Source organism: Fulvia fulva, chromosome 10, assembly GCF_020509005.1.
Source record: "Fulvia fulva chromosome 10, complete sequence".
Taxonomy (NCBI): domain Eukaryota; kingdom Fungi; phylum Ascomycota; class Dothideomycetes; order Mycosphaerellales; family Mycosphaerellaceae; genus Fulvia; species Fulvia fulva.
Window position 1 is genome coordinate 1,181,914 of NC_063021.1, and position 22,466 is coordinate 1,204,379.

At 54.0% G+C, this 22,466-nt stretch overlaps 7 protein-coding genes across 7 annotated transcripts; 5 read left to right on the forward strand and 2 right to left on the reverse strand.

Moving 5' to 3' along the window:
- Positions 1-338: 338 nt before the first annotated feature.
- On the reverse strand, positions 339-1,455 carry CLAFUR5_11955 (NADH-cytochrome b5 reductase 2; the record flags this gene model as incomplete). Its single annotated transcript, XM_047911103.1, has 2 exons — positions 339-1,316; positions 1,411-1,455. The coding sequence occupies 2 exons, from the start codon at positions 1,453-1,455 to the stop codon at positions 339-341; spliced, it is 1,023 nt and encodes a 340-aa protein (XP_047766976.1).
- A 586-nt stretch (positions 1,456-2,041) lies between these two features.
- On the forward strand, positions 2,042-2,856 carry CLAFUR5_20193 (uncharacterized protein; the record flags this gene model as incomplete). The annotated part of the gene is made up of 2 exons (XM_059463030.1): positions 2,042-2,197; positions 2,308-2,856. The coding sequence occupies 2 exons, from the start codon at positions 2,042-2,044 to the stop codon at positions 2,854-2,856; spliced, it is 705 nt and encodes a 234-aa protein (XP_059319126.1).
- A 1,718-nt stretch (positions 2,857-4,574) lies between these two features.
- On the forward strand, positions 4,575-5,758 carry CLAFUR5_11956 (uncharacterized protein; the record flags this gene model as incomplete). Its single annotated transcript, XM_047911104.1, has 3 exons — positions 4,575-4,591; positions 4,643-5,148; positions 5,202-5,758. 3 exons carry the CDS (start codon positions 4,575-4,577, stop codon positions 5,756-5,758), a joined length of 1,080 nt encoding a protein of 359 aa, XP_047767200.1.
- Positions 5,759-6,721: 963 nt separating this feature from the next.
- Positions 6,722-8,545, reverse strand: CLAFUR5_11957 (uncharacterized protein; the record flags this gene model as incomplete). Its single annotated transcript, XM_047911105.1, has 1 exon — positions 6,722-8,545. One exon carries the CDS (start codon positions 8,543-8,545, stop codon positions 6,722-6,724), a length of 1,824 nt encoding a protein of 607 aa, XP_047767201.1.
- Positions 8,546-9,264: 719 nt separating this feature from the next.
- Positions 9,265-11,691, forward strand: CLAFUR5_11958 (Beta-xylosidase; the record flags this gene model as incomplete). Its single annotated transcript, XM_047911106.1, has 2 exons — positions 9,265-10,612; positions 10,670-11,691. The coding sequence occupies 2 exons, from the start codon at positions 9,265-9,267 to the stop codon at positions 11,689-11,691; spliced, it is 2,370 nt and encodes a 789-aa protein (XP_047767544.1).
- Positions 11,692-12,965: 1,274 nt separating this feature from the next.
- CLAFUR5_11959 (ABC multidrug transporter atrF) lies at positions 12,966-17,726 on the forward strand (the record flags this gene model as incomplete). Its single annotated transcript, XM_047911107.1, has 1 exon — positions 12,966-17,726. One exon carries the CDS (start codon positions 12,966-12,968, stop codon positions 17,724-17,726), a length of 4,761 nt encoding a protein of 1,586 aa, XP_047767203.1.
- Positions 17,727-18,451: 725 nt separating this feature from the next.
- Positions 18,452-21,643, forward strand: CLAFUR5_11960 (putative beta-galactosidase B; the record flags this gene model as incomplete). The annotated part of the gene is made up of 5 exons (XM_047911108.1): positions 18,452-18,699; positions 18,751-19,352; positions 19,403-19,823; positions 19,877-21,363; positions 21,411-21,643. 5 exons carry the CDS (start codon positions 18,452-18,454, stop codon positions 21,641-21,643), a joined length of 2,991 nt encoding a protein of 996 aa, XP_047767394.1.
- Between the last annotated feature and the right edge of the window lie 823 nt (positions 21,644-22,466).

A 22,466-nucleotide genomic window follows, 5' to 3' on the forward strand; every position in this document is an offset into this window, starting at 1 on the left:
TGCAGATAAGCACATGTCTTGCTCCTCTTGTATCGGGGCGCTCCACACTTCACATGGCTCTCTGCACTGACCGATGTTGCGGAAACGTGATGCGGGCTGCAAAGTCTAGAGCTGCGATGTTGAATGGCACCGTCCATCAGCAATGCCGGGATGCCCGTAGATTTGTCTGTCGATGTATTTGAAGCTTCGTCAGCGCAGATCAGCTTGGAAGCTTGAAAAACTGTATCTTGATCGTGGAACCTACGCTCACTGTCCACGTCGAAAGCTCGGATTGAGCCGAGGATATCTGTACAACTCTACGCTGTTCAAGCAGCATGCCAGAGGCTCTATCTGGGTTTCTAAAATTTGTACACATGATCCTTGGTGTAGCCCAGCTCTTTCAGGTATCCGCTAAGCTCACCCTGATCCGCCGGGCTCTTCTTTGGTCCCGAGATGGCCTTATATAGACCAGGTGGACCGCATACAAAGATCTTCACGTTCTCTTCTTCAGGTCCCGGAATTACAGTCTTGAGGAGATCCTTGGTGATGTAGCCCTTGCCCTGCTTCCAGCCTTCCGGTGGGTTGTCGAGAACGTAGAAAGCACGGAATCGTTGTGGGAACTTCTGTTCGAGCTCTTCGAACTCCTTCTTGAGAAGGATGTCCTCCTCGGTGATGTTGCCAAACACCAGAGTGACCTTTGTCTTGTCTTGGGGGTTCTTGAAGATCTGACGGCAGAGTTGGTACATTGGCGTAATACCGGTGCCACCAGCGAGGAGAGCGACTGAGTCGTGCTTGTTCTGTTCCCATGGATACTTTGGAATTGGGCCCTTGATCTCGAGCTGCTGGCCAGGCTCCATGTTGTGCAGATGAGTAGACATTGGGCCACCGTCGTACTTCTTGACGAGCAAGTCCATGTAGCCACGGTCCTCCTCGTCGCTCACAGGTGTGTATGGTCGGATCGTTGGCTTCTGGTCTTCAGGTCCCTTGTACTTTGTGATGACGGCCGAGGTGACTGGCAGGCCGGACACAGCTTCTGGATCCTCGAACTTGAAGCGGAACTTCTTGGTGTTCTTGTTGACGGTATCCACCTTCTCCAATGCCAGCTTGATGAAGCCTTGGTCGCCACCAATGAAGACCTTGTCTGGAGGGCCACCTTGCGCCGGTGGGATGTTTTCGGTCAGCGGCTTCGTGTTTTCCCTCGCGAGCTCGACTGGGTCTTTGCCGCTGCCCCCCATTGCATAGTATCCTGCACCAGCGAGACCGAGGGCGCCGGCACCATAGAGGAGCGCATTGCTGCCGCCACTCTTGGGTGCTTCCGAGGCATATCGTCTTACGTGCTGTTTGGAGATGAGCTAGTTAGCGATCCGACGCTTGTATAAGCTGCGCAGAGGCCATTGGCGCATATGCTGAAGTGAATGGAATAGGACATACGCTCGACAGCTGAGCTGCAGGCCGGAAGAGGCGAGTTGCGAACATGGTGGATGTGGTGATCAGGTTGTTGGTAAGAAACACAGAGCCATGGAGTTCTCTCGGAAAAGCAGATGCGGCTCAAGCAATGCCGTCATTCAAGGGAATCGCTGCTGCTTTGAGCACAGACAAATGAAGGGCCACAACCACCTTCTATTCCTTGGTGAGCTGCACTGTCAAATGGACGTCTTTGAATACAGAATGCAACGATGCGATTATTTCACGACATTCTCAGCCTTGAGTACCCAAGGTCGGCATTCCCGTCACTACGTTGGAGGCATTGGACCATGCCACTGGGCAAAACTCCCTCACTGACATATCGACGAAGGCCAAAGAGTCGAATATTCCCGGGATTCTATGCGACCAGGGGTTGCTCAGCATATCTATGGGCCACCATCTCATGTCCACTCGCCACATGAGCCGCCAGGATATCGAAAGTTGCACTTTACTGGACACGTGGGCCCGCGACTTGAAACCAGACGCCGTCGACGTCACGCGCCTGCTATGATCGACACGCGTCGTGAAACTCCTTGTTCAAAGATGAAGTGCGAGGATTCCTTTGATGTACTGGAACCACCCATAAACCTCTGGAATCATGATATCAATCATCTCTGAGCCTGTGCTCAATACGGCCCGCTTACTCAACGAGCGCGACCTCCAGCTCGCACGGCAGGGCCTCGACAAAGAGAACTCTAGGCCAGACGAGGAATACTGGAGAGAGACTAAGGACATCGAAGGTCTCAAGGGAAGAGTGGCCAACCCAAGAGAGCTGGGGGCTCACACTACTCCTTCGGACCATATCCAAGAAACTGACGGATCCTCGCTGATGTGGCATTATCTGCGCGTTGGGATGTCTACAAGACCCGCGAGCTGGAGGCGCGATGCGTCATTAGCGCGGCCAAACAGTATGCCTCAGTCGAGAAAGACGCGGCAAGAGGGGTTAAGCCCTGGGATCTGTCAGATTTGGCAAATCCCACGAAGGATGGTGGACCATTCACCTTCCAGCACATCGCCTGGGATCGCTTGAGCCACTTAATAGACACGGAAGTCCAAGACATGGATCGCGAAAAGCAGGCTGCTGTCAAGGCTGGCGTCCTGGACATGTACAAAGGGAATTCTAAGACCGGCTACAAGGCACTGCCAGCGGCTTCCAAGAAGCGAAAGAGTTGTAATGGTCCGGATGCTGTCGAAGTTGAACACGCTCAAGCTGAGCTGGACAAGAAAGATCGCTACAGCCAAGGGATTATGTCCGAGATTAGACCCCATTATTGTGCTCCGGAAGTGGTCAAACGGCAGGCGAAAGCCTACATGGTTTCTGAGAAGATATCGACGGCAGAGTTCTGTGACAGGGTCAACATTGGGGAAGATGAGTACCAGTCCTTCTTCAATATGAAGAAGAAGAAAGAATAGTATGAGAGTCGCGCTTACCACGAAATCAAACGCTTTTTGAATGAAGTAGATGGCGTCGAAAACAAGCCTGCGGAGCCGTGGTGCAAGGAAATGGGGTTCTACGAAAAGGATGAGAAGGAAACCAGAAGAGCCGCAAAGCGAGCCATGAGGACACGAACAATGACATCCTGCACGATCAATGACAGGATGTCAGATGACTTCCTGAGACCACCGCCGGAGGACTCAACGCGTCGAAGCGCAATCAAGGGTTGGAGACAAAGATCGTTGCCGCCGAGCCCTATGGAACATCGAAGACAGGGCTTTCGTCCGGAACACGCTGCCTATAACCCTTATTGCGACGGATCTCAGCATTCTGCAAAAGCAGAACAAGCGTCGCTGACCATAAGGTTCTCTGTGCAATTGTGCAATCCCTGCCACCCTCGAACTCCCTGGCGGAATAAATCGTACGAAGCGACAACGAAGCTGCGATAGCCATATCGTGGGCGTCAAGACATTGCTCTGCTCTTTTCGCACCGACTCAGTCGCAGTATATCTGGTGTGTTGTATCGATCGATCTTGCTGGAGCTCGTCCCACGCTAAGGGGGCTTCTTGTGCTCTTCTTTCACGATGTCGTCCAGTTCAGGTCCACGCATGCTCTCGAACCACAGGGTCCCACTTGCAATTCATGCACAGCTCCAAGGTTCCTTTGCGGCACGGATAGAGTTCCCTTCCTGTACGCGGCTGTTAGCATCCACAGTCCTTGATGTTGCCTCCGTCTCCACTATCACCCTTCATGTGAAGATGATTCCTTGGCGTTACAATTGTCCAGAAAGTACTACTGAAGGAATAGCCAGACCGCGAGAACACCGGCCTATCCACGAAAATCGCCGGCATGACTCGATAGAGTTTTGTCGTTGACCATTCACAAGAATCACAACAAACATCCGAAGTCCATCCAGCTGTTTCACTTTCTCGCCGTCCAATGCCGCCCTTGCCTCACCTTGAGTATCTGGAGTATGCTCGAGATCTGGTTCCATATGGGGTGCTATCGCGGTCGTTTAACCAGACAGAGCCCATATCTCCGTATTCTCAAAATCAGCGCGGCTGCCGAAGTGACATTGGCTGGCATCGATCAGCAACGCGGTCTCGCCTCTGAGCTGCTCCAGATTCAGGCTACATTCCTGTCATCTGCAGCGTCAATCGACGTCGAGGAAACGCCGACGCGGCAATTGGCAAGGCTGCTGACGTGCCGTCACCTTCGCCAATGTCTTCTCAAACCCAAAACTTCCGGCTTTGGCTGCATGAGTAAGTACGTTGGGCTTTTGTTAACGTTGCCTAGTGTGGTCGATATATCGCATCGAGGCTCAGCTAGAATATAGTCACGCCTTGCTGTCGACTGCATCCAGGCCCAATGTTCTACGTTACAGACACCAGGAAGAATGGGCTGTCCGAGCACCCAGGTCTACCACAGACACGGCGCGTACATGCGAGAAATTTGGGCATGGTTTGCTGTCGGTAGTGTTGTGCTGTTCACGCGGGCAGGCGTCAGGCTGCGAACAGTAGGATGGCGTGGACTTCAAGGAGACGACTACATGGCGATTGTCGTCTGGCTGTGCTTGATCTGCGACTCCGTCACAGTGACTGTTGTCTACAGATTCGGTTCCAACGTTGACTAGACCGAAGCGCAAGCGCAGCGTTTGAGTGACTGCCAGATCGACAGAGTTAGGACTGGCAGCCAGATGCAACTACTTGCATGGTATGTTATACATCAAGTCAAGCACCTTTTGGTTGGCTAAGACTTACGCAGGTACACACACACAGCTCTGATCTGGTCTTTGAAAGCCATGATGCTCTTCTTGTTCAACCGCCTGACCTTTGGCCTCTATCAGCAGCGACTGGTCAAGATCTTCGCAGGCATTGCCGTCGCTAGCTACGTCGCAGTCTGGCTCACCATAACATGCGGCTGCCACCCAATCCATCTCAACTGGCAGGTGCTGCCTTATCCACCGGAGAAGAGCTGTCAGATGAAGCTGCAAAACTTCTACGTCACTACAGTCCTGAACGTCTTGACTGATGCGCTCATACTGGTAGTCCCAATTCCTCTGCTTTGGGGCATGCGAGTCTCGTTAAGCAGGAAGATCGCTCTGACTGTGCTGCTGTGCTCGGGCATATTCGTCATCATCGCAGCTATCTTGCGAATCACATTTACCCTAGCGCCAGGTAAAGCCGTCAGTGCGTTGAACATCAATCTTTGGGGTACCCGTGAAACCGCTGTGGGCATCATTGCGGTTAACGTGCCTATCCTGCGAGCATGTACGTACGGCCTGATCCATCAGCAGACTTTCCAGCTGACTCATGCACCTTAGTACTTCGGCCATCATTTTGGCACCATGGCTTCCTCTCATCGGGTCGCGCGTCAACTCCTCAACAACAGCGAAAGCAACCACCCGGAGAGAAAAGCACAATCGGCGCCGCTGGACAACGCAGACAGCGCGCTGATCACCTCGAGGACTTCGCACGACAACTCCAAAGCTGGACGAGCGAAAAGGACTTCATCACCTCATCAACGCCCCGAAAAGCTTTCGAGATGGAATATCCATCAGACACCATGAGCGAGGCCGACCTGAACACAGCTCATAGCCAACCAGCACGACGTAACGCCATATGTCCGCAGAACCTAGACTGGGACCTGGAGCGAGGCTTCCCAGATCCCGATGATGTGATCGTGAATGCGGATAATGTGTACAGGATTGGACCAAGACCTCTACTACCTGAGCCGGAACCTTTGCCAGCGGAACCGCAGTCTGCGATACTGTCTGGGATAGGGACTTCTTCGTTGTATAGAGAGAGGACGTGGGATATGCTGCCGCCCATCGCTGAGGTTATCAGCAAGGAGAGCCGAATGGAGCGCCAAAAGCGATGACAGGGACATGCGGTGTCTCCTAGCGGCTCATCACGGTCTACTATTTCTCGCCCGCTCGAGGAGAACGATTGTCTCGGCATTTTCCTAATCTTTGCTTGGCAATTGGCATTTAACAGATGCTCCGCTGCTTGAATACGCTGTATAAGCGCCAGCTCATACGGCTCTGAGACCCACGGAAAACCGGAGGCAACAAGCCACGAGCCATTAGTGGCCGTGAACACCATGGAGAGGCATCGGCGGTAACAAGCTTCAGGATCGATATGCCCCGGGAGCAGACATTCCACTCAGACACTCTTACATCAGAGATGTAGGCACGGGAAGCTCTGTAAAACTAGTCCGTCGCGACTGGAGACATACCGGAACCACATTAGGGGCGACGGACGAAGTACTGGCTCGGCCGCTACCGCATTGGCTCGACCGCAGTTGTGCCAGAACTTCGACGATATGGAGGCCGTCCACTACATCGAAATGACCTGCTACGTTTGGAGCGCGATGAAATTCCGCGACGACATCCATTTCGAGCGAGATATGCAATGCCGCAACCTCCCTCGAAGTGACGCTTGTGGTCTTAATAGAGTGCTACGGATCCTTGACGAGTGTGTGTGTAAGGATGATAGTCGGGTCATGACTTTACTAGAAAGACGCTTGATAGACCATCACGATCGGAAGAAAGAGAGAGGGAAAGAGTCCGTCTAGGCAAGACGGAGAAGTCCGTGAACTCGAGACGACAACTTGCCTTGATTCCCGTGAAGGACACAAGAAATCAAGACAATACGTGAGGTCTAGCGGAGGGAGGTACGATTCTGATAAGGGCTGTGAGGACGCCAAAGAGTCCCGGAAGTCTAATGTCCTAGAAGTGTTACATTGAAGAAAGTATCATGGCCAAGTCCCTCTTAGGGCTGCGTATACCCCCAAAACAACACCAAACGCCGCGCTTAAACGATCATGCCTGCGGCTCTACCCCTATACAAGCTTCCCTTTTCCGCCTCTCTTCCCCAACGCCTCGCCAAGCTCACTGATACCTCCCGCGCTAGTCGTCCTACTCAGAGGCTCTGCACCAAGTCGGCCGCTCAACGCGGCAGCAAGACTGCCGCCTTCAAGCCTCGTGATACCCTTCGTCCTGGATTCGATCTGGACAGCAGCCGGCAGCAAGGGTGCAAACCCACTCCTCGGCTCCCGTTCCACACCGCGGCCGATTAGGGCACCTGGACCAGTCTCGAGCTGTGGCAATCGATATGGAGCTTGCACACCTGACATGCCCAATGCTTGATCTAGCAGTTGTCGTCGCAAGTGTCGTGCGCGATCTGCAGCATCCGCATCCATGTCGGTATCCTCATTGTCTCCCCTGGGGTGGTCTGCGCCGGCTGCGTTCATCATGTTAAAATCGTTGTCCATATCAACCGAGTTCACAGGCGGAGGAGCTGGGGCGCCGGACTTTTCGCTTCGGGCGACGGCGTGGTAGGCAGGAGGTACGGGCGCGAAAGGATTGTCTCGAATGATGGGCGCCGTGGAAGAGGCCGCCGCCGCTGCATTGGCCAGATCCGAAAGTGCTGCGAGAGGGTTGGCACGTGCTCCACCCCGTGTCAGGACTTGATGCGATGCACTTCGTTCCATGCCAGTCGCAGCAGCAGGTGGTTCCGAAGGTGGAGGAGTATCTGTGCCGTTGGTGGGTGCTGTGCCCGCGTCCAGCATCTGTTCATCAGGAACTGTCTCGGCAGACTCCACCACTTCGCCGTCCACCGATGGCACAGCCGTGTCATTGCTACTCGGCCCTTGCTCTTTCTCTTGTGGTTGGTGGAAGTATTTATAGGTTGCGATCTTGGCAGTCTCGGTCGCCATGGCAAGCTCTTTGTCGGTGAAGAGTCTCTCGAGGCTGTATGCTGGGGCATCGAACTGTGCGTACTCTCGCTGTGTCCTGGCATCCTTGAACGGACTACGTCCACCAGCGAGATACGCAGGAGATTCATTGCCATGATCATCATCTCCATGTGGGAACTTCCGCTTTCTCTTGCCATTCTCGCCCAGTTCGCCAGGAGCTGGACTTGGGCCGCGATTGTGTCTCAGATGTCTCGTCCTCTTGTTGATCGCTGTTCCGTTCTGACTGGGCGAGCCTGGGTTGTTGCCAATGCTGAAGTGATTCGGGTGCATGAGCATGGCATTGCTGTCGGCGATATCAAGTTGCTCTTTATCTCGCAGTAGCAGCTGCCGCTTCTTGTGGAGTGTGGTGGACAGCCGTTGTCGGATGGTGGCAGAGAGTGCTTTGTGCTCCTCCTCTGCTTGTTGTATTCGCTGCGAGTAAGTCTTGTCGAGCTCGGCGAGTGAGGCATTGTAGCCGTTGTGCAGTGCTGTCAGGTCGGCATCTCGTCGCTCGATCGCATCGTTGACCTCTCGGACGAAGTCGGTGTATCGCTTGCCAGCCACTGCCCAGTAGTCTTGTTGTGCAGCTTCATCTTGTGGCAAGCTCAATCCTGCATTGCCATTCGCATCAGCCCTCATGACAGTCTGGATGGCGTCTTGTATGTCGTCGGGCTGGTCGCCCAGCGGAGCGTCTGGGCCATAAGGGTCGGCGCGAAGCACCAAGGTCATGTCGACCTGGACGGCCTGGAGTTGTGCCCTGTAGTGCTGGTGCTGGTTCTGGTTGAAGCCATCGAGCATGCCGTTCAGCTTCTCCATGATCCTGTTCCGTCGCACGTCGCGCTTAGTGAGTGGTTGTGTGGGTTGTGGTGAAGGTGAAGGGCCAAAGGGTGAGGCCTCCCTCATGCCATGGTTGCGGTTGGCGATCGCCATAGCCGCCGACTTATGACAGCGCACGTGGCGTGCTCTCGAGACTCGAGGATGTCAAGTCGTTCTGGCGGTGCTGGATGGCAGGTTACAAGCTGGAGAGAGATCGGCGTGGAGGCGGTCGGCGTTGCTGGGTCGTCGAGCTCTTCCCAGTCGCAACTGTTGGAAGGAAAGATGCTACGATATCACCGACAGGCTACGAGAAGACTGAGGCGTGCATGGGTCGTGGGCAAGTGTGCGATTTGTGTGAGTGCGGCAGACTGGTAGCAGCAGAAGCCATTGCGGAGTGTCTTCTGATCTGTGCCTGGCCGACATTGACCTCTTCGCTGACTCTCCTTCCTCCTTGGCCATGCTGCACTCTACATTCACTCGCACCTTCATCTTCATCACCACCAACAGAACACCCGAAGACCACATTACGATGCCACAGCAAACTATCGCCATCGAGGCTCCAGCTCTGCCTCGTAGCATTCAGCCGAGACACATGCCAGGAACAGGACACTGCGGGAAGCGGGGCCATGCCGTCTACGCGATTCTCTATTTCTCCGCCTCAAGCACTCACACTATGAACTGCTCGCTCCCTCGGACCATTGCACTCCTTGATGCAGAGGGATCGCATTGAATCGCTTGTATGCGCATTGACGTGCTCATCATGCCAAGTACAAGATCTCTTGACTCTGTCCTGCTTTCATCTCGTACTGCATTTGCTTTAATCGAAGCTCGCCATGCCGTTCTCCAACTTTGGTGTGCTCCTCGCGGCCATATCGGGCACATTCGCTCACTCATACCATGGCTCAAGCTCATCGTTGGCGAACGCACCTTACAAGAATCCCTCGCTGCCAGTTGAGACGCGAGTCCAAGACTTACTCTCCCGCATGACAATCGAAGAAAAGGCCTCCCAGCTCATGCAAGGCGACATTTCAAACTGGCTCAACACAACCACCGGAGCCTTCAACCACTCCGGTCTCGTTGAGAACTTTGCACAAAAAGCAGGAATGTACTACGTCGGATACCCCATCAGCTGGGAGTGGCTGTCCGAAAACATCAAGCGTGGTCAAGACTACGCCATCAATGACACCAGACTCGGTATACCTGCAATCGTACAGACTGAAGGTATCCACGGCTTTCTCATTGGCAACGCCACCATCTTCAACAGTCCCATCGCCCACGCTTGCAGCTGGAACCGCACCCAAGTTCACGAGATGGCACTTCAAATCGGACGAGAGGCTCAGGCCTTGGGTGTGTCTCAACTGTTTGCCCCTCTAGCAGATCTGGCTCGCGGGCTCAGGTTTGGACGCGTAGAGGAGACTTTTGGCGAAGATACCTATCTCGCCGGAGAGCTGGCATATGCCTACACCAAAGCCATCCAGTCTCTAAACGTATCTGCCATGATCAAACACTTCACAGCATCCAGCGAGCCAGAGCAAGGTCTAAACGTCGGGCCCGTGCACGGAGGCGAGAGGGAACTGCGAACAACTTGGCTGCCAGGGTTCAAGAGGACCATCATCGACGCCGATGCGTGGGCCATCATGAGCGCATACAGTAGCTATGATGGAATACCTCAAGTCGCTGACGAATTCACCCTAACCGACATTCTGCGAACCGAGTGGGGCTATGAGTACTACGTGTCCTCCGACGCTGGCGCGACAGACAGACTGGCCAGCCCCTTCCAGATCTGCCCATCCCCATTGAACACATACAACAACCCCATCACCGGAGGCAACGAATGTGTCACCCTGAACGCCTTGCCAGCGGGCAACGACGTCGAAATGGGTGGCGGTAGCTTCAACTTCCGCTCAATCCCAGACCTCGTGGCCGCTGGTCGTCTCAGTGAAGATGTGGTCGATCTTGCGGTGAGCAGAGTCTTACGCACAAAGTTCACGATGGGACTCTTCGAGACGCCGTATCAGATCGCGCCAGCGAGCGAGTGGGATAACATCATCAATACACCTGCCGCGAAGCAGCTTGCTCGAGAGCAGGATCGGGATAGTATTGTGTTGCTGAAGAATAATCATGACGTCTTGCCTATCGCGAAGGATAAGAAGGTAGCTGTCATTGGTCCGATGGCGCATGGTATGTTGATGACGTGAGCTACTGAGACTGGTCAGCGTTACTTACTGTCGTGTGCAGGCTTCATGAACTATGGTGACTACGTCGTCAACGGCAGTCAATACCGCGGCGTGACGCCTCTCGATGGCATCCGCCTTGCTCTCGGCAACGACAGCGTGACTTACGCACAAGGTACCGAGCGTTGGAGCCTTGATCAAAGTGGTTTTCCGGAAGCCATTTCAGCAGCTGAGGACGCGGACGTAGCAGTTATGGTGGTGGGTACATGGTCTCGGGACCAGTTCCAGCTCTGGCAAGGCTTCAACGCCACCACCGGCGAACATGTCGATCAATCGTCGCTTGATCTCGTTGGCGCTATGAGGCCACTCGTCGAAGCCATCATCAACACCACCACACCCACCGTCGTCGTCTTCAGCTCCGGCAAACCAGTGACGGAAGCGTGGATCTCCAACACCACAGCCAGTCTCGTGCAGCAATTCTACCCATCCGAGGAAGGCGGCAACGCCCTCGCAGATATCCTCTTCGGAGATGTCAACCCCAGTGGCAAACTCACCGTCTCTTTCCCGACGGATGTTGGAACCCTCCCAGTCTATTACGACCACCTGAACTCCGCCCGACAGATCGGAGACTCGGGTTTCCTTGGTGAAGATGGTGTGCTCTACTTCGGCCATCAGTACGTCCTCGGTACTCCAGATCCGTGGTTTCCATTCGGATATGGCCTTTCGTACACCAATTTCACTTACTCCAACGTTACACTGTCGGCCACCAACGTCTCTGCCTCCGACACCATCACCGCGAGTGTCGAAGTGACGAACGAGGGTGATCGTGATGGCGCTGAGGTGGTGCAGCTGTATGTGAAAGATGTGCTGGCGAGTGTTGATGTACCGAACATTCAGCTCAAGGGTTTCGACAAAGTGTTCATCCCGGCTGGAGAGACGCAGGAAGTAGCGATTGAGTTGCAGGTCAGCGAGGTAGGACTGTGGGACAAGAAGATGAAGTATGTGGTCGAGCCGGGGGAGTATGTGGTTTTCCTGAGCAAGAGTAGTGCGGACAGGGCACAAAATGCGTCGTTCTGGGTCAGCTGAAGAGGAGGCGAGCGGTAGATGTAGAATTTGGTTCTGCTCTCGTTCCCGCCTTGTCGGGCCTGCAGCAGAAATCGAGCATCCCAGTCCGAAACAGTTTCCTGGTCTGGACATAGCGGTGATAAGGCTAACGGCAGTATGAGCCATAGTGACGATCCTTGGCATGCAGAAGATATCGTGCGGCTCGCGTGCGGAGCTGCAAGCCTCTTCCCAGCTTGATAAGCTGTGCAGAGACGGGTGCCCGGGGTAAGCACTTTTTTCGTCGGTACTTCACGGACACCACATTGTTTGCGTGATTCTTCGCTCGTGTCATATCCTGCTTGCGTCGTCAAGACATGTTCGTGCGTAGGAGGTCCGGGAAGGCATTGCTCGCGACTTTTTGGCCGATGTTGCGAATTTGACGACGGGAGTGGTATCCGGACATGGACGTAGCTCGGGCATGCCGTGGCTCCTTCGTAAGGCTTGGTGGAGCTCGACATGGGTGTTCGCTACGTGACTCACGATGATTCTGAGCGGATGCCCTAAGTCGGTTGAGATGTGTGAAGCTGGAGGCTGTGTAGTGGGAGGTATGGCCAGATATGGAAAGCGGTGTGCCTGTAGGTGTGTTGTCAGCGCGGCAGATGCGAGATAGCTGCTGTACCATGTGTGTCGGTGGGATGCGCCTGCTGTGCCACACAGACCACTGGCTGTTGCGGAAAGGACGAGGTTCTCTTGCTTATTCCAAGAAGATTGATGTGTTTGTGCATGACCAAGCGAGTGCCTACGCCCAGGCAAGAACAAGGAGTTGCAGAGAGAAGGTGTGTTCGGGGTTTAGCAATTCGAACTCCGATGCATGACAATGACCATGCCGATATACATGTAGCTAAACCCTAAGAATGATGTCGCTGATGTCGCTGGACCTTCCAAGTTCCCACATGTTGACTCGATTTGTGCTCTGCCATTATTATTATTAAGCCTTCCAAAGTTAAAACGTCATTGCGTTAACTCCGTTTAAGCAGTCGACTTCACTGCTGGCCACGGCAGCGGCACGGTAGCTCGTCTTTGCCCAAGAGTATCCATCCGCCTCTGCTGTTTGTACAATTCTTCCATTCCCTTCCTTGTTCCTCTTCCCTTGTCGCGTCGCGCGCGTCCAAACAAAAAGTCTAGCATCCTGCCATCACGCAGGCCTACCATTCCTTCACTGACGACCGCATTGCTGGCCTTACCCTACCTCTGGATCCCGGGTGGAGACGTACTGGCCACGACACGAACCTTCAACCTACAAGGGCTCCCACAACATGTGGGGGTCGTCTGTAGATGAGCGCAGGCTCACTCGGCAAGACACTGGAAATGTGCCGACCAACCAATGGCATCGAGGAGACCCTCAACCAGATGCTGGGAGAAACCACGCAGCTCTCCATCCGACTGAAGAGGTAGAGAGTGATGAAGATGGGAAGGATCGCTCTGCCGCAGGCACATGGGGAGAGCGAGATGTCGGAGGCTTCGACCCCGAGGAAGCAATGCAGGACTATGAGGCTTTGCGTCGCAACCTCACGCACTTGTCAAAGACTAGATCTCGCGACACACAAGGAAGCAAAGGAGGCGGTCTTCGAAGGGTCGCGACCAATGCTAGTGCTAAGAGCCGCAAGCAGTCAATCGCAGACCGACGAGGAGCATCTCGAACGACGACGAACGATCAGCGACCTACAGAGCACGACAAGGACGAGCTGGGTGATATTGAGGCAGGTCCGCGAGATGACGATGACAACGACGACTTCGAACTCGATCGATTTATGAAAGAAGGCCATTTCGAGAAGCGCTGTGACGGCCACTCGCACAAGAAAGTCGGTGTCATCTACAAGGACCTGACTGTCAAGGGCGTTGGTTCGACGACCAGCTTCGTCAGAACCCTTCCAGATGCCATCCTAGGCACTTTCGGTCCTGATCTTTACCACATCATCGCCAGATTTGTTCCCGCGCTTGCACGACGAACGGGTGAGACTCGTACCCTGGTCAACGGCTTCACTGGCTGCGTCCGCGATGGGGAGATGATGCTTGTGCTGGGCCGACCAGGAGCTGGATGCTCGACTTTCCTCAAGGCGATTTCGAACAACCGCGAGTCGTATGCCGAAGTCACTGGGGATGTTTCCTATGGTGGAATACCTGCCGACAAACAGAAGAAGATGTACCGCGGCGAGGTCAACTACAATCCAGAAGACGATATCCACTTCGCCACTCTCAACGTCTGGCAAACCTTCACCTTCGCTTTGATGAACAAGACCAAGAAGAAGGCGCAGGAAGACATCCCAGTCATCGCCAATGCACTGATGAAGATGTTTGGCATCACTCATACCGAGTACACATTGGTGGGTGACGAATACACTCGTGGTGTCTCTGGTGGCGAACGCAAGCGTGTCTCCATTGCGGAAACACTGGCCAGCAAGTCTACTGTCATCTGCTGGGACAACTCCACGCGTGGTTTGGACGCATCGACAGCACTCGACTATGCCAGGTCACTCCGTATCATGACTGATGTCTCCAACAGAACGACTCTTGTGACGCTATACCAAGCTGGAGAGGGCATCTACGAGCTCATGGACAAGGTCGTGGTTATCGACCAAGGCCGAGAAATCTACTCTGGCCCAGCCAACGAGGCCAGACAGTATTTCATTGACCTTGGCTTTGAAGCTCCTGACCGACAGACTACTGCCGACTTCCTCACGGCGTGTACTGACCCAGTGGAGCGTAAGTTTCGAGCTGGTTACGAGGATCGTACCCCAAAGACACCAGAAGAGCTGGAGAAGGCCTTCCGCCAGTCGTCCAACTACCAAAGGGTACTCGAAGACATAAAAGACTACGAAAAGTACCTGGAAGAGTCTAACTATGAAGATGCAAAGCGTTTCGAAGGTGCCGTTCAGGAAGGCAAGTCGAAGAGAGTGTCTAAGAAGAGCTCATACACAGTCTCCTTCCCACGTCAAGTCATGGCTTGCACGAAGCGCGAGTTCTGGCTACTGCTTGGCGACACTACGACCCTTTGGACGAAGCTCTTCATTATCATTAGCAACGGTCTCATCGTCGGCTCCCTCTTCTATGGCCAGCCAGAAAACACTGAGGGTTCTTTCACTCGTGGTGGTGCTCTCTTCTTCTCGATTCTGTTCCTCGGATGGCTGCAACTCACAGAGCTTATGAAGGCTGTGAGTGGGCGAGCAGTCGTTGCGAGGCACAAAGATTACGCCTTCTACCGACCAAGCGCTGTCACAATCGCCCGTGTTGTGGCTGATCTGCCTGTCATCTTTGTCCAGGTACTGATCTTTGGTATCATCATGTACTTCATGACCAACCTCACGATCACCGCCGGACGATTCTTCATCTACATGCTCTTCGTCTACATCACCACGATCCTCCTTACTGCGCTGTACCGCATGTTTGCTTCAGTCTCGCCCGAGATCGACACAGCAGTGCGGTTCTCAGGTATCGCGCTGAACTTGCTGGTCATCTATACCGGTTACGTGATACCTCGACCACAGCTTTTGACAAAGTACATCTGGTTTGGCTGGATCTACTGGATCAATCCTCTGTCTTACAGCTTCGAAGCGGTACTCTCGAACGAATTCGCTGGCAGGACAATGCAGTGTGCCGAGTCTCAGCTCGTGCCGCAGGGTCCTGGTATCGATCACGCCTACCAAGGTTGTGCCATCGCTGGAGCCGACGTCAATGGTCAGTCAGTGACGGGCTCAGCCTACCTCAACGCTCAATACAACTATTCGAGGTCGAACTTATGGCGCAACTTTGGTGTGGTCATCGCATTCATCTTCCTGTACCTCATCGTCACGGTCATCTGCACGGAGCTGTTCTCATTCGCCAATACTGGAGGAGGCGCTCTTATCTTCAAGAAGTCCAAGCGTGCTAAGCAGGCCGTCAAGGAGTCACCTCCAGCTGATGAAGAGAAGGCAGGTGCTGCAGGGGACAACTCGAGCGGTTCCAAGAAGGAGAGTGGCATGGACTCGTCAGACGACTCGTCAGACGATGACAAGGAGAACGAGGCCCTCGATCAGATCACCAAGAGCGAGAGTATCTTCACCTGGCGTGACGTCGAGTACACGGTTCCTTACCTTGGCGGCGAGCGGAAGCTTCTCAACAAGGTCAACGGCTACGCAAAGCCTGGTGTCATGGTCGCACTCGTTGGCGCTTCTGGTGCTGGGAAGACCACTCTGCTCAACACTCTAGCCCAGCGTCAGACTATGGGTGTTGTCAGCGGAGAGATGTTCGTTGACGGTCGACCTCTCGGGCCTGAGTTCCAGCGCAACACCGGCTTCTGCTTGCAGGGTGATCTCCACGACGGCACAGCCACCATCCGTGAGGCCCTTGAGTTCTCTGCTGTCCTCCGACAAGACGCCAGTGTTCCACGTTCTGAGAAGATCGCATACGTTGACACTATCATCGATCTCCTCGAGTTGAACGACTTGCAAGATGCCATCATCATGAGTCTCGGTGTCGAGCAGCGAAAGCGTTTGACTATTGGTGTTGAGCTCGCTGCTAAGCCATCCCTTCTGCTCTTCTTGGACGAGCCAACGTCGGGTCTGGACTCTCAAAGCGCCTACTCCATCGTCCGATTCCTGAAGAAGCTCGCACGTGCCGGTCAAGCGATCGTGTGCACAATCCACCAGCCCAGCTCAGTGCTCATACAACAATTCGACATGATTCTCGCCCTTAACCCCGGTGGTAACACATTCTACTTCGGCCCTGTGGGCGAGAACGGGAAGAATGTAGTCCAATACTTCTCCGAACGTGGCGTCGACTGCCCACCCAACAAGAATGTCGCCGAATTCATCCTCGAAACCGCCGCCCGACCACACAAGCGTGAGGACGGCAAGCGCATCGACTGGAACGAGGAGTGGCGCAATTCTCCTCAAGCCCAAAACGTCATTGAAGAGATCGAAGGCCTCAAGCTCACGCGCAGCAAGACGCAAACGACCGCCAGACGCAAGGAACAGGAGAAGGAATACGCCGCTAGTGTCGTTTTGCAGTGTACTGAGTTGCTCAAGCGTACTGCAAAGCAATACTGGCGCGACCCATCCTACATCTACGGCAAGCTCTTCGTCTCGGTCATCATTGGAATCTTCAACGGCTTCACCTTCTGGCAGCTCGGTAACTCCATCCAGGACATGCAGAACCGCATGTTCACGGCTTTCTTGATCCTCACGATCCCACCCACCATCGTCAACGCGGTCGTGCCCAAATTCTTCACAAACATGGCCCTCTGGCAAGCGCGAGAGTATCCCTCCCGTATCTACGGCTGGTTCGCCTTTACCACAGCCCAAGTCATCGCCGAAATCCCACCCGCCATCATCGGTGCTCTGGTTTACTGGGTGCTCTGGTACTGGGCAACAGGTCTCCCCACCGAGAGTGCAGTCTCCGGCTACGTCTTCCTGATGACGATGCTGTTCTTCCTCTTCCAAGCCAGCTGGGGCCAATGGATCTGTGCTTTCGCGCCGTCCTTCACGGTCATCTCGAATGTGCTGCCGTTCTTCTTCGTCATGTTCTCGCTGTTCAACGGAGTCGTGCGACCTTACTCGATGCTGCCGGTCTTCTGGCGGTACTGGATGTATTGGGTTAACCCATCGACCTGGTGGATTGGTGGTGTCTTGGCTGCGACTCTCGATGGGGTCCCGATCAAGTGTACCGAGACGGAGACGGCTCATTTCGATGCGCCGCCTGGTCAGACTTGCGCTTCGTATGCCAGTGCTTTTGCACAGTCTGCTGGCGGGTATTTGCTGAACCCACAGGCGAGCACGGACTGCCAGTACTGCCAGTACACCAACGCCAACCAGTATCTTGATACGCTGAACATCAGCGCGGGTGACAAGTGGAGAGACTTCGGCATCTTCCTCGTCTTCGTCTTCACGAATTGGTTCTTGGTGTACTTCTTCATCTGGAGCGTTCGTGTCAAGGGCTGGAGCTTTGGCTTTGGTCCACTTTTCGGCTTCTTTTCGAAGGTCATTGACCGTGTTAAGGCTCCTTTCAAGAAGTCTGGCAAGAAGCAGGAGAGTGATGAGTAGGCTGGATATGCGCAGTCCATGGTCATTAGCGAGGCGTTTTTAGGTGGTTTCAGCGAAAATGTTAGAAGGATAGATGACGACAGCGGATTGTCTGAGTAGCGGTAATGATACTTCACAATGGTATTCATGGCGATACGTATTTTCATGTTTTACCGAGTGGCCGCGTTACGTGTATTGCATGAGGAGCATCCCGTTGCTCATCGGACGCGGTCCCGTCTTCATGAAGGGTGTTGATCGCGGCTTCCGGATCCAGCGGCAGCATTGTTGTACAGCATACACTCCTGGTATACAGTGGAAGCTCTGTCGTGACATGTCGTGCAGAGAGGGGAGAAGTGACCAGGACAGCAAGGTGGAGCCGAAGACGATGCCGCGACCGCCAAGGCCAATGCCAGCTTCTCGGTCATGAATTGTCGCGACTATCATAACATCATCGACGACGCGTCAACATCTTCCGAACTGGCGACGACGAGTGTTTGCACGCGAGTGGACGGAAGAACAGCTTGGATTCATTGCATGGCACATGGCACCTCTACTCTGGATACGCTTCAGCAGTTGCCATCCGGCATTGCATCAGGGGGACATGATCCACCTAAGAGCATGGCAACAACACCTCCACTCGGCCACGTGCTGCATGAGCAGGTGGGGACAAAGACGTAGGCAGTGTATATATGCTGGAAGCAGCTAAGTGGACGTATACGCGGTAGGGAAAACCATTGCTCTACATCATGAGACTCTTTCTCCATGTCCTGGTTGGTGTCGCTCTGGCTTTCGCCCAGCAATGGCCTCTGCACGACAATGGCCTGAATGAAGTCGTCCAATGGGACCACTATTCACTGATCATCGACGGACAGCGATTGTTCATGTGGTCTGGAGAGATTCATTACTGGCGTGTTCCTGTCCCCGAACTGTGGATCGACATCCTACAGAAGATCAAAGCTGCTGGCTTCAACCCTGTTGGTCTATACGCCCATTGGTATTGAATATTGCGAACCATGAGACGACGAACAGGACTGACAACCGATAGGGGATGGCATAGTGCCGCACCCGATCATCTGGACTTCGAGACAGGCGCGCACAACTTCAGCCGAATCTTCGATATTGCGAAAGACCTCGGGCTATACATCTTGTTCAGGCCCGGACCTTATATCAACGCGGAAACGAACGCAGGAGGCTTTCCGGGATGGTTGCTGACCGGCGACTATGGCTCCACAAGGAACAACGACTCACGCTACACCGATGCGTGGCACCCATACTTCGACACCATCTCACGGATGGTAGCAGACCACAGTGTGACGAACGGCGGGAACGTCATTCTGTATCAGATCGAGAACGAGTATGGTCAGCAATGGTTAGATATCGACGACCGTACACCGAATGAGACGGCGATCCACTACATGGAATTGTTGGAGGCTGCGGCAAGAGACAATGGCATCAATATGCCGACTATAGCCAATGCGCCTAATCTCAGAGTCAAGAGCTGGTCCTCCGACTATGATATCAACAACGAGGGCGGCAACACTGACATATACACCGTGGATAACTATCCAAGTTGCTGGAGTTGCAATCTTGCCGAGTGTAGGAGTGTCAATGGAGTCAATCCGAACTTCACAACATTCGACTACTATAGTGAGTCTTCTACGATCTCGTTGCTCAAGCGGATGCTGATGCGCTACCAGCACACTTCCAGGAGACTGCTCCGACGCACCCATCTATACTCGCAGAGTTTCAGGGTGGCAGCTACAATCCCTGGGGCGGACCACAAGGTGGATGCATTGAAACCACTGGCCCGAATTGGGTGAATGTCTTCTACCGGAACAACATTGGACAAAAGGTGGCAGGCGTCAATCTTTACATGCTGTTTGGGGGAACATCGTGGGGTGGCCTCCCAATGCCAACTGTCGGCACATCTTACGACTACTCGGCGCCCATCTCTGAGAGTCGGATGGTTGGAGACAAGTACTCGGAGACGAAGTTGCTCAGCTACTTCTTACGAGCTGCTCATGATCTGACGAAGCTCGAGAAAGCTGGCAATGGTACAACCAACTTCACCGGCAATGCTAATGTCTTTGCGCAAGCTCTGCAGAATGTGGACACCGGGTAAGCTCTACTTCTCAGGCCAGTACTGTAGCTTTCGACTGACTGCAAATCAGATCGCACTTCTATGTCGTCATGCACACGAATACTACGCTCGAGACCCGAGAGACCTTCACGCTGAACATTACAACGTCGATTGGACCTCTGACAGTACCTCAATATGGCCCAGATGCTGTCATCAACGGCAGGGAAGCCAAGATCCTCGTGGCAGACTTCATGGCCGGTGAGCAGCGCATCATATACTCTACTGCAGAGGTCATGGCCGTTTCGGTGCAAGATGAGAAGCCCGTCGTTGTCTTCTGGGTCCCGACTGGCGAAAGCGGTGAGTTCCAGCTCGAAGGCGTCACATCCGGATCTGTAGCTTACTGCGATGGGTGCTCGAATGTCGCCTTCCATGGCGATGACTCCAGAGGTATCACAGTCGGCTTTGCCCAGCAAACCGGCATGACGGTACTGACCTTCGACAACGGATTCAAGGCTGTCATCGTGGACCGCAGTGTTGCATACACATTGTGGCAGCCCATGCTTTCTAACAGCCCACATGCACCGCTTGAGGAAAGTGTGTTGGTCGTCGGTCCGCACCTGGTCAGGACTGCAGCACTTTCTGATGGTACCTTGACACTGGCAGGTGACTACAGTGGCACCACTGCATTGGAAGTGTTCGCAGCTGGTGCAACCAGCATCGTCTTCAACGGTCAGGAGATCACAACGTCTAAGACAGACTACGGCAGCCTAGTCGGCACGTTAGAAGCGGACATCGATCATCCAAAACTGGACATCTCCTTGACCAATTGGAGTGTTCAAGACGGCCTGCCTGAGCGTATGCTGGACTACGACGACTCCGGAGCGGGCTGGAGAGCTGCGGACAAGAACACCACGTCGAACCCGAGACAACCGGACACACTTCCCGTGCTGTATGGCGACGAATATGGCTTTCATGCCCAGAACCTGCTTTGGCGTGGGAGGTTCTCTGACAACGGAACCGCCAGAGGTGTCTTTCTTAACGTCATCGGCGGCTCGTCAAGTGGATGGTCGGCGTGGCTTAATGGCCAATACCTTGGCTCTGCATTGGGCAACACTTCGCTGTCAACAACAAACGACACTCTGACGTTTGGCGATGCTCTGGTCAGCGGTGAGAATATCCTCTTGGTCCTACAAGACAACATGGGCCACGATCAGACAACAGGCGTGCTCAACCCTCGCGGCATACTGAACGCAACACTGTTGGGAGGTAACAGCTTTACGTCCTGGCGCGTTGCTGGCAAGGCCGGTGGCCAGGATAACATTGATCCGGTTCGTGGTGCTTACAACGAAGGAGGTCTTCACGCAGAGCGACTTGGATGGCATCTGCCTGGCTTTGACGATAGCGAGTGGGTGACAGGATCGCCTCAAGAAGGTCTGGACAGTGCTGGCGTAACATTCTACAGGACTACGCTGCCCATAGACATGCCCAAGGATCACGACATTAGTCTGGCATTCAACCTGGCAGCTGCAGACGACGCCAAGCTTCGGGCACAGCTTTACGTGAATGGCTACATGTTTGGTAAGCAACGTTCGCATTCGTATTTATTGCTTTCTAACAAAACGCAGGCAAATTCGTCCCACACATTGGGAATCAGATCGAGTTTCCAGTGTTTCCTGGTATTCTCAACTACAATGGCGACAACACGATCGGTCTTGGTTTGTGGTCGCAAAGCCAGGACGGCGCTGCCGTGAATGTTTCTGTGAGTATGTTGGGCTCATACAGATCCAGCTTTGATACGACTTTCGACGCCGCGTATTTACAGCCAGGTTGGACAGAGGAACGTTTACAATACTACTAAATAGTCTGCGATGTGACGCAACACGAATATCACAAAGAGGGCCTTGATTGGCCTTGAGCAGGGCGACATCACGTTACCTCGATTTCCCCGCCAAGTGAGTGAGCTCTTTCCGCTGCCTTGAAGCTTGACAGTTCTGTTCCACAGACAGGGGTCACTCACAGCGCGGGTGCCAGCATCTTGAAAAGACTCCACACCGAGGGTACCACACACCTGGGTGGCGGTCAGTGCAAGCCATCCAGCTTTAGTATGCCGATCAGTGAGAGCCCCTACATTCCATGGATGTCTGTCACCTCACTTGGCAGCCACTTCTGCCTCAGCTTCAAGATGCAGCGACTTCTCCACCTCATTAATAGCCTATGTTGCTCCATCACGGCTCGATGCAGACGCGGAAATACGTGCAAACAGCCCACGTCTTTTGTGGCCACCATGGCATCGAGTCGTTGGCTCGTGCAGACTGGGACTATGTGACCAGCTTTGAGTCAACCTCCATGATAGGTCAGCTCCAGTACTTCGGTGACCAATGCACTTGCTGGTAACGAAGGTGGCCGACAAGTTGAGCCGTTCATGCAAGCACCCATGGAGGATCCGCGTGGCGTCCGCGAGCGGTTCGGGAGACATTGGATGGTCACAGCAATCTTCAGAAAGCTGGCGGTAGGTTGATTCACGATCGACCTTCCTCGACGAGAAGTTCTGCAGGCAAATGACCCCGGAGCTATGGTACTTCTGCAATCGTCAGGCTATCTGCTTGGTGGAAGTGTGCGTGAGGCGCCAGATGCTCGAAAAGTGTGATGGCCAGGCCGAAATGCTCATTACCCGCCAACGG